The sequence below is a fragment of the Labrus mixtus genome, chromosome 11, assembly GCF_963584025.1.
Source record: "Labrus mixtus chromosome 11, fLabMix1.1, whole genome shotgun sequence".
In the NCBI taxonomy this organism is placed as follows: domain Eukaryota; kingdom Metazoa; phylum Chordata; class Actinopteri; order Labriformes; family Labridae; genus Labrus; species Labrus mixtus.
In genome coordinates this window covers 9,948,242-9,958,438 of record NC_083622.1, presented here as the reverse complement: position 1 = coordinate 9,958,438, position 10,197 = coordinate 9,948,242, and the positions used below count along the sequence as shown (strand labels likewise).

At 41.2% G+C, this 10,197-nt stretch overlaps 2 protein-coding genes across 3 annotated transcripts; both read left to right on the top strand.

Moving 5' to 3' along the window:
* Window positions 1-477: 477 nt before the first annotated feature.
* Window positions 478-3,875, top strand: LOC132983543 (H-2 class II histocompatibility antigen, A-U alpha chain-like). The gene is made up of 4 exons (XM_061049886.1): window positions 478-859; window positions 1,257-1,514; window positions 2,449-2,733; window positions 3,452-3,875. The coding sequence occupies exons 1-4, from the start codon at window positions 790-792 to the stop codon at window positions 3,577-3,579; spliced, it is 741 nt and encodes a 246-aa protein (XP_060905869.1). The 5' UTR covers window positions 478-789; the 3' UTR covers window positions 3,580-3,875.
* Window positions 3,876-4,923: 1,048 nt separating this feature from the next.
* On the top strand, window positions 4,924-10,122 carry LOC132983541 (class II histocompatibility antigen, B-L beta chain-like). Of its 2 annotated transcripts, none has more exons than XM_061049885.1 (5): window positions 4,924-5,195; window positions 6,789-6,818; window positions 7,287-7,568; window positions 8,522-8,633; window positions 8,730-10,122. In XM_061049885.1, exons 1-5 carry the CDS (start codon window positions 5,132-5,134, stop codon window positions 8,779-8,781), a joined length of 540 nt encoding a protein of 179 aa, XP_060905868.1. In that variant the 5' UTR covers window positions 4,924-5,131; the 3' UTR covers window positions 8,782-10,122. The 2 variants fall into 2 exon arrangements, with proteins under 2 accessions (XP_060905868.1, XP_060905867.1); XM_061049884.1 differs by having other exon boundaries at window positions 6,789-7,061.
* Window positions 10,123-10,197: the final 75 nt, after the last annotated feature.

Genomic DNA, 10,197 nt, shown 5'->3' with positions numbered 1-10,197 from the left:
TATTATAGACTCTTAATACAACAGAGCAGTGATCCTCAACTGGTCTCAGCACCCACCACTAACTCTTTTAAGAAAAATCACAACCCAAGTTTCTGATATTTCTTCATCTACTCAGATATATTTAATAAAACATTTATAGTTTGGACCTCAGACCTCAGTACAAAACATGACAGAGCAAAGAAACAGAACCAAACAAACATGTTTAAAAAGTACTTCAGACACTTTTTGACATTTTTTCCCCCCAGGCACATGATCAGGAACCACTGAAAATGGCTCTGCGACCCACTTTTGGGCCTCAACCCTCCAGTTGAGAACCACTGCAGTAGAGGACAAGAGCTGATTTATCTGAGAAAGAACTCACCTGCTTTAGAAAATACATTTTAAATGGCAATATTATGATGAAGGATGTAAAACAATTAAAACAATATTAAGAAATGTGAATTTGGTATTTTAAGTAACTTTACACTTTACAAAACAAAGCATGCTTCATTAACAGTGAGGGGAAATTAAATGAAGCCCCAGAATGATCCATGATATGATGGAGGGTAACATTTAACTATGACTTGTTATGAAAATGTCAACCTCGCCGTAATGATGTGATTATGATTTCCCTCCACTAGGTGGCAGCAGGTGTTCATGTTAAGATGACATCAGTGTTTTTTCAGGGTGTTAGTAAACATTGTTGACGCTGAGTGACAGGCTCTGATTGTTTCGTGTGACTGTAAGAGGAAGTTTTCAAACACATGATCCACTGTTGTCATTGTTTGGAATCTGCTCAGCTTGGAGGAAATGAAATGTGACATGGCAGTGAAGTTGTTCCAGGTGCTGCTGGTGATTTGTCTTTCAAAATGCAGTCACGGTAAGATTTTCAAAATAGTCCGCGGTTTATGATGTGTTTGAAAATAGACGGGCATGTACGACAAAGATTCAAAAGGAGAAAATTAAAGTAAGGAGACAGTATGTTGTTTTTGATCTGTTAGGCTATGTGTTGAAACATTTTTAAACACACTTTTCTCTCCTTCTGCATTATATAAAAAAAAAACACCTTTACTTCCATTTTCACGCTGTTTTAAAGGGTTAGTGGTAAGAGATTGGTTACCTGCCCATGTGGCTGATGAACCTCAAATCAGCCAAAATGTTTGCAGCAGCTCGAGTGATGCCTGATGTTTTTATTCTCCACAGATTTCAGACCCTGGAATGGCACAGCACGCCACGTCCTCTTAAATGTTTTGTTAATCTTTTTAATCAAATTACAGGTAAACACCTGCTTCGCTTTTTGACCTTCTGTCAGAAGAACGTCACGGGTGACGGCCAGAATGATATTGAGTTCGACGGCGATCAGCTCCTCCACACCGACACGTTCACCCATCAGCCGGTCCAGCGGCTGCCAGAGTTCGGGGACGAGTGGATTCCTGATCCTGGACTGGCCCCAGACTCATATGTCAACCTGGGTACCTGCTATTACAACATCCCACGAGCCATAGCAGGAGCTAAAAGTCCTGCAGCGAACATAGGTAACACATTTACGATACTCATAGAGCTCTCTTTAGTTTCTTAGGTTCTTAGATCTTTTAGTTGAATAAAAAAACGCCAAAACAAAAGTGATTACTTTTTTTTTTTCAATGCCTTTATTATAATTTATTTTAGAGATAGGACGGTGGTAGAGTCATGGGAGACATGCGGGAAACGAGCCACGGGTTGGATTCAAACCTTGGCCGCCCGCTCTTTAGGACTTCAGCCTCTGTACGTGTAGCAAGCGCACTAACCACTAGACCACCCTTGTTATTACTGAAAAAAATAAAAGTAATAATAGTAAATAGAATATTTTTAGCAAAATGACATGAACAAAATTGGCTCTCCCTGAAGCATTTGTGCTCCTTGTGGCTCGCGGCTCTAGTCTTGTGAGTTCTCAAAGTGCTTGTACACCTCAGGTGACATCTTCACATTCACACACTGATGGAAAGTGTCCTTTACCGAAGAACAAAGTAATGGAAACCTCTTGTGTAGAGGGAGGAACAGGTGCAGGGACGATCCCTGTGAGGTGTAATAAACCAGTGTGTGTGTGTGTGTGTGTGTGTGTGTGTGTGTGTGTGTGTGTGTGTGTGTGTGTGTGTGTGTGTGTGTTTATGTGTGTTTATGTGTGTGTCGTCAGAGCAGGTAACAATGTCTGTCATTGTTTAATGGTTTAAGGAACCGGGGTGACGATAGAAGCCACCGCTGAAATCTGACCATGGACTCTTTATCTCCGTGGGCATGAAGTGTTAGTCAGTGTAACTTTAGACTTCCACAATACAATGAAACAATGTGTTAAATGTCATGGCTTCCTGTGCCTGTTGTTTCAGGGAGAAATGTCAAAAACATTATTGTGCAATCGACACATACATTTGGCCATGTGTTGTCGTCTTAATTTATCTTTCTCTGTCAAACTTTTGGTTCACCTTTCTGCAGCCAGTCCCACCTCTATGATCCACCCGAAACAAGAGATCGAAATCGGGGTCCCTAACACGCTCATCTGCTTCGTCAAAGACTTCCATCCGCCTACAGTTACAATCATCTGGACCCGGAACGAGGAGCCGGTGGACCAGATGGTCGTCAGCCAGACTCAGTACTACTCCAACCAGGACTTCAGCTTCAACACCGCTTCCTACCTGGAGTTCACTCCGCAGGTGAACGACATCTACTCCTGCAGCGTGGGGCACATCGGCCTGCGGGAGCCTCTCACCAAGTTCTGGGGTAGGTCGGACGTAATGTGGCGAGTTGGTGGGTTTAAAATAAGCAGAAAGGATTATTAGGCCACTTCATTCAGAGAAACTGAAGAGCAAAGAGGAGACGATTTTGCATTTATCAGATCATTTAAAAAGGACGAGGGATGAACTCTATCAAAATGTATCAGATGGCAAATAAATACTTTTTATGTAAATTCAAAGAGAGAATTAGTTCCCACTGTTTGCGTTTAGTAAGCTGAGCATTAAAAGATGCTGAACTCATGCTGCAACCTCTGGTCTTGAAAAATGAATCCAATGCGGAAGTGCAAAATCCCGCAGTACGTCAAGTGTCCACTTGAGGCTGCATGGCTCCAGAAACACCGGATGTCACATACACACAACAGGCAAAAAAGTCATTTTGTCGGCATAAATTAAAATGTTTACAACCGGGTACAAAAAACAGATGGCTGACCTCACTCAGACTTCGTCCATTAATATTTACTGTGTATGGTTGAACTGCATCGATAGGGGACAATTCCATCGGTCACATCATCTGAATATTAGACATTCAGACCTAACTGTGTAGCAGTTAGCATCTAGCATGGTTGATATGATGTGCAGGCTTTTCTTATATTAGTTCATGTTACTGGTACTAAATGTTGTCTTCAGGTAGATTACAGTGAAAGCTTTATTCCTGTCATTAAAGCTCATGCTCTGTGTTTTTGTGTGTTCTTCCCCCCTCACAGAGGTTAAAGACACAGACCAGCAGCTTGTGGAGACAGCGCTGTGTGTTTGTGGTGTGATCCTGGGGCTGATTGGAGTTGTCACAGGACTCTGGTTCATCGTGAAAGCTAACAAGTCCTGCCAGGCGTAACACACATCGAGACAAACACCTGAATCTCTCGGTGTCAGATCTGTGATCGTCCTTCCATCCTTTTTCTCCCTTTGTGTTTTTCCTCTGGGAGTGAGCTGGGCTGAGGTTTTGTTTTTGTCCCCATCATGGTGCTATATTTTACACCTTCATATGCTATCTACTGTATGTCTGTTTCTTTTTCCCTTTACAACAACACTAAAACATAATCCTGAGATTCACAAACAGCAGTAAGGTAAAGGTGCTTGTGTCTGTATTGTACATTTTAGCTTGCATATAATAAAGCTCATTAAACTTCAGACGGAAACAGCTGGTATTTTACTATATCAAATAAAAAAATGGCCAACACACCCTCCAAAAAATGTTTAAAGAGCCCATATTATGCCCTTTTTTGGGGTTTGTATATTTCATCTATGTACCTACTTTTCGAAAAAAGTGTCTGTTTTCATGTACTGATCCTCCTTGCTCCCTCTCCGCTCTGAGTCCGTCAGCTACGCTCTGCTGAGCCCACACTGTTAGACCCCACGTGGGCCAAGTCTACTCTGATTGGTCTGCCGATCCGCTCTGTCGTTATTGGTCAGTTGCTCAGCACGCGTCTCGGAAATTGAGCTGCAGGGCTTGCCACAACGAGCCAATGGGCTTAGATCAGTGATCTCACACTGACAATGACGTCGGACTGACAAACTTTTATCGAGGGGGGCTAGAACCGAGCGTTACATGCGGCTAATGCTACAGCTAACAGGAGGACGTAGGAGAAGGCGCGTTTCCGCGGACTTTGAATTTTTGCAAATAGATGTGCCTAAACATGCACAGGACACTTGGAAAACACACTAAAGAGCATATAAAACCAGAAAAAGCATAATATGGGACCTTTAATGCTTTAACTTATTGTTGGGATTAAACACGATTTAGATAAATAATAGTTTAGGTGATTACTAGGGCTGTCAAATGATTCTTTTTTATTTTATTTTGTATTTGTGATTAATCTCTGAATTTCAATAGTTAATGTTGACTAATTGCATATTCAATCTCATATTTGAAATGGCATTATTTTGTATTTCAAAACCAGTTTTTGGGTATTTTACTTCCTGTTTTGAATAGCTGAAACGTCTCGTAGATTGAAGGATACAAGATCAACTTAACCACAGAAAAAAAGGAACATGATCTAATGACCTGGCTAAATTCAGGGGTTAGATTACCATTGGTTTGTGAAAGGAATGGTGAAGAAAACGTGAAATGATTGAAGTCATGAAGTGGATATTATTTTTTGATTTGTCAACTGAGCTGCTGGGAGTTTTTTTTTTTTTTTCTTAAAGAGGTGCAGGTTATTTTCTAAATGGTATGAAGACAAAACTTCCGCAAAGACAAGACTCGACAAACCGGTTCATCTCAGCACTGCCCATGCAGGACAAATTGCAACATTTATTGTAATGAAGCAGGAAGCTGAATGAGGTTAACATTTTGAGTTTGAGGAGATTTTAGAAACAGAGTCGACTTTGTTTGCTTTGCAGCAGCAGATGAACTTTCTCTTGTAGTTTTTAGTGTTTAAGAGAAGATGAGACTCTTTCTTCTCTACAGGCTCACAGTCTCTGCTGTTCTACTCTGGGCTACACCAACAGGTACGTTTTCATGTATTCCTCTTTTATTCTGACGGAAGTTGATTATACACAGCTGTGCAACTTTTAATCTTCGTCCTACTGTTCAGGGTTTCTGCAGAACCCGGATACTTTTTGTACTTTTTGTCATACCTCACAGGAGCTTATTCTAGCTTTCCAGTTTTCATGGCTTTATCACAATGACTCAATCATTGTATCATTTATCTGTCAAATTAGTTGCATTTAAAATAATTTTTAAAATGCAGGAAAAAACACAAATATGCAAATTTACTGACATTATTTTCACAAGACATTAAGGAGACAAAATTACAATGTTAGGGTAAAAATAACTGACTACTTAGACAGATCATGAATTTTATTGTGAATGATCATGACCTTGTTGAATATTATTTGTGATGACAGCTGACTGGAGAAGTTAATTTATCACCACAAAGCAAACCTGACGCTAGCTTGCCCACATCTCCCGACACTCGGTTTGTTTACATGCAGTTAGAAAAAGTTGATTTATTGTGTTAGTCCGACACCAGACCTTCAAAAGAGATGTAAACATGTTTGTCCGACTGAAATGATATGGACTAAGTCGGACTGACACACCTAGATCATTTGGCAGGTGCTTGTAGATTGATTAACTCTTGCATCTATAGCCTACATCTCAAACAGACCCAAACTGGACTAGGGTTTCTGCGCATGCTTCAAAGTCCCCACATCGAGCTTTGATCGGGAGCATAGCAGAAGTCGTGTTGTTGTTTACCTTTATATATCACCTTAAGCTAGTGGGATAGCGTTTTTTTTAGCATTTGTACTAAGAGTAAAGTGTAGTACAAAAAGTTATCCATGTTTTCACTGTTTGACATTGAACCATCCCTTTGCCATTTGCTAACTTGTTAGTGAGGTCAACCAGAAGAAGGTTTAATAGTGACTAGCTGCAAGGGGGTTAATATCACCACCTACCTTAGCAAAGTCGGACATACTTCCGTCAATAAATCGATCCTCCCTTGGTGCATGTAAACTGGGACAAGAACAGCAGTCTGGCCTTATCAAGCTGTAGCTCGACTTAACTGTGCATGTGACCATACTTGATTGATATCTGATGATAAGTGCTAACAAAATGCATTTAGCCTAGTATCCAAAATATTGGCCGGTCTGATGTTGGTTATTGCATCCATCAGAACCCCTTTCATTTTCCTAATTGGGGCTTTGAATGCCAACTTCCCCATGAGGTCAGAATTTAGAAACAGCCTTTTGGGAGTTGGTTCAAGAACTTCAACCAAGCCCAGTGGTCCTTTGGATTAAACATTTGACTACAATCACCTGGGTGACTGAAAATCTGCAAATCTAATATCTGTAGGTTCTCCGTCATGCAGGTCATGGTTAATTCGAAGCTTGATCCAAAGGCAACTGGTCTTGATTGAAGATCTTGAAAAGCCACATCTTCAACCAAATCCAGTTGCCTTTGGATCAAGCTTCAAAGACATTTAAAAGTTACGTTTGCACAATCCTTCAATTTTGAATTGAGGAACTTGTACAACAAATGCAGCAGATTAATAATGATGTTGTCATGATTGTCCACACTGACTGTCCTTCTGTGTCTTCCAGGTGGATATGTGTATCAGGCTATGTATGACTGTGAGTACGGGGAAGACGACCTCTCAGATATGGTCTTTTTAGTGAAGAACGTGTTTAACAAGGAGATAGTTACGCTCTATGACTCTCGGGTTGGGAAGTATGTTGGCTTTGGAGAAATGGGCATGAGGAACGCCGACCATTACAACTCACAGCGTTGGAAAATGGAGCTCCGAAAAATTCAAGTGGAGATTGTCTGCAGATACAACGCGAAATATTACCAAAGGAGCATACGCGATAGAAAAGGTATGTTTTTGAGATTTTCACAAAACTTGAAAACAGGAAATGGTTCACTGAACACTTCCTCATCGGATTAATTTGCTTCATTGGAAAAATGGGAAACTGTTCTTCTCTTTCCACTCTTTAATTAAATGACTTGAAGAAAACTATTTAGCCCCTGACTCTCTCTTCTGCACTCTGCCTTGAAGGTCATTTAACTAATTTTATGCTCTAATCATTTCCACGCTCCAGTGCCTCCGGTTGTCAGAGTCCGTCAGACCGAGCCAGCGGACTACGGGGAGCAGTCCGTGCTTGAGTGCAGCGTTCTGGGTTTTTTTCCTCAGGAAGTGAGGGTGAGATGGCTGAGAGACGGGGTAGAGGTCACCAGTGATGTGTCGTCCTCAGATATCATGGCCAACGGGGACTGGAGCTTCCAGGTGCACTCCTTCCTGGAGTTAATACCCAGGAGGGGGGAGAGAGTGACCTGCAGGGTGGACCACAGCAGCCTGCAAAAGAATCTGGATGTGGACTGGGGTAAGGATAAGTCTGGAAGCATAAACAGGCTAAAGCAGCCTTGAGATTTAGATTACACACATTTGAGATATATCTGTTTTACTCATCAGGTTTTAGCTTTTAGTGGTGTTTTCTTGGTGAAGGAACTTCTCGCCTCGCGCTTTGGTCGTGCCCTATGTACGGATTCTTTAGTCCTCCAAACGGGCGGCCAGGGTTTAAGTCCGACCGTCAGGCTCCCGCATGTCATTCTTCTCTCTGAAGGAACTCTTTAGGAACTAAATGGAAAGTGGTTCGTTTTATATTTGTGCTAATCTCTTTATGGGTTTTTTTTTTTAGAATTTGTTCACTCAGGACTGGACTTGGGTATCTGTAGTGTTTATAATTTCTGTTTGTATTAGATTTGTATTTTGCATAGTACTGACCAATCACATCTCAGCAGGCTTTGGTGTATGCAGGAAGACTGTGTTAGGGCTTTCACATTTGCAGAAAACTCCTGAAAAAACTCCTGATATTTGCAGCAGGGAGGAGCTGTATGTGTGAATGCAAACAGCTGAATTTTAATTAATAATTTAATTACGTGCAGGGAGATCGTAGCGGTCGCGAGCACTGACTCCTGTCACAGGATATAAACGTCACCACCCTCTCCAATTGGCTCAGGATGAATTCTCCGGATAATGTCGTGCTGCGTTCGCACATCAGCTCACTCCAACTTGCTGCGGAAGAAAAGTTCTAGGGGGCTGGAAGGAGAAGCTTCGGGTGAAGTCCGAGGGAAAATTTCTGATGTTTGCGTTCACACATACAGCTCCTCCTGAAGAGTTTTTCAGGAGTTCTCTGCAAGTGTGAAAGCCTTATATGTATGCTCATCTATTATAGATGTCATTGTCACAAAAAGACAGCAGGTCTAGACGATACTCTCTGTTATATTTGTTTCAAAGAGCCAAAGACATTGTCATGAATTCTCTGATGTTCTGTAGACACTTATCCGCTGGATGCTAAACGCCTGAAGAAGACATTGGGCATCACCTCCTTCTGCTTCGGCTTCAGTGCAGCTGTATTTGGAGCAGCTTACTACTGGTGGAAAAAGAGGTGTCCTGACATCAGTGTGCATGTTGCTCAGAGTTTTGTCAGTGATTGTTTCACAGACCTTCAGGGTTTTTATGACATTTAACTTTCATGTTTCAGGTCCGACTTCAGCCCACTGCGCAGACAAGATCCAACTTCTCCAGAGTTATAAGAAATGTCAGCAGTTTCTGGGTCTCTGCTAAAGTCCTGGATCATGTTAAATGTCAATGACAAAGCTTATTGAACAATACATGCTTGGTTCTGTGGCTGATCTGAAGTGGGGATGACATCGACTGTATCATGAGAAAACTACATGCTGTTTACATTTTTGAGCAGGCGGCCAACACGGCAGAACTCCTCCTTTATCACTTAATTCAGCCAAGGACTGAGCTGACATTTTATCTCTCCGCATTGTGCCATTAATCCTTCAAACTTTGTGTGAGGATACATTTGACATCAGTTATGTTTCAGACTAAAGCTTACAATAACTGTCTCACCTTGATTTGAAAAATTAATTTGGATTTAATGGATGGATTTGGATGGATTTTCTAGGATTATTCTTTGGGCTTTTTATGACTTTTATATTTTTTATTATAAAAAATACTTTGTGTAAAGCTTGTTCTAATTCAATTAAACTACTTTAAGCACAGCAACTCACACCACACCACACCACATCACACAGGGGTTTCTTTTAACCGACCACATTTATTCTCTCTGGCTGACTGGCAAAGAAAAGCACAGACAAAAATCCTCAAAGGCCGCTGAAATTCCCCAGGCCGCCCCAGAGCCAACACAGATTAAATACAAGTACAGCATGTAAGGAAGCTTAACTTGCTGTGCACAGAAAGTTAACTTTTATGACCAATAATACGACAACGTATACAGGATACCAACAGATGAGGCGCTGATGGCCTCGCGCTTTGGTCGCAATATACAGATGCTCCAAGCGGGGGGCCCGGGTTTAAGTCTGACCTGCAGGCTCCCACATGTCACCTGAGTCTCTACCTCCCAGATTCCCTGCTCTATCAACGGACCTGTCCAAATGAAGGCAAAAAAAAAAGCTGGAAAAAAACCCAAAAGCATACCAGTAGCTTGCAAAAGACACCAAAAACATTTGCGGGGAACAAAAGTATACACAAGATAATAAGATAAATAAAGGGATAGATGTACGTAGATAAAAAGACAAAACAATGAACACCCACTTCTCCCACAGGGAATTGTACAAAAAGGGGAAATGATTATATAAAAATAACCGAAGAGGAAGAAAACAAAGAAAGGAGAGGCTGCTAATGACAACACAATTTGTCCTCTGAGACAAACATAAAACAGAAAATTTCCTGGTAATTTTGTGTCATTATAACAAGAAAACCTTCAAGATACAGAAGCATATTTGACTCTGTTACATACAGTTATGTAAAGATCTTCTTGCTGGTGATGCAGATACAACTTCAAGTTGTGAAATCAAAAACGTACCAATTATTGAAAGCACACCAGTGACCCTGTGTGACATCAGTGATAAAAAACTTTTATTTTTCCAGCTGTTCATTCCCATGGCGGCCTGCTACTCTGTCAATGATTCTTCCTGATA

Bases quoted from the DNA above. Each gene is read 5' to 3' on its own strand.
- LOC132983543 (XM_061049886.1), top strand. From the start codon at position 790: ATGAAATGTGACATGGCAGTGAAGTTGTTCCAGGTGCTGCTGGTGATT. The intron at 1,515-2,448 runs GTAACACATTTA...ACCTTTCTGCAG, and splicing joins AAGTCCTGCAGCGAACATAG to CCAGTCCCACCTCTATGATC. The intron at 2,734-3,451 runs GTAGGTCGGACG...CCCCCCTCACAG, and splicing joins GCCTCTCACCAAGTTCTGGG to AGGTTAAAGACACAGACCAG.
- LOC132983541 (XM_061049884.1), top strand. From the start codon at position 5,132: ATGAGACTCTTTCTTCTCTACAGGCTCACAGTCTCTGCTGTTCTACTC. The intron at 7,569-8,521 runs GTAAGGATAAGT...GATGTTCTGTAG, and splicing joins GAATCTGGATGTGGACTGGG to ACACTTATCCGCTGGATGCT. The intron at 8,634-8,729 runs GTGTCCTGACAT...TTCATGTTTCAG, and splicing joins TACTACTGGTGGAAAAAGAG to GTCCGACTTCAGCCCACTGC.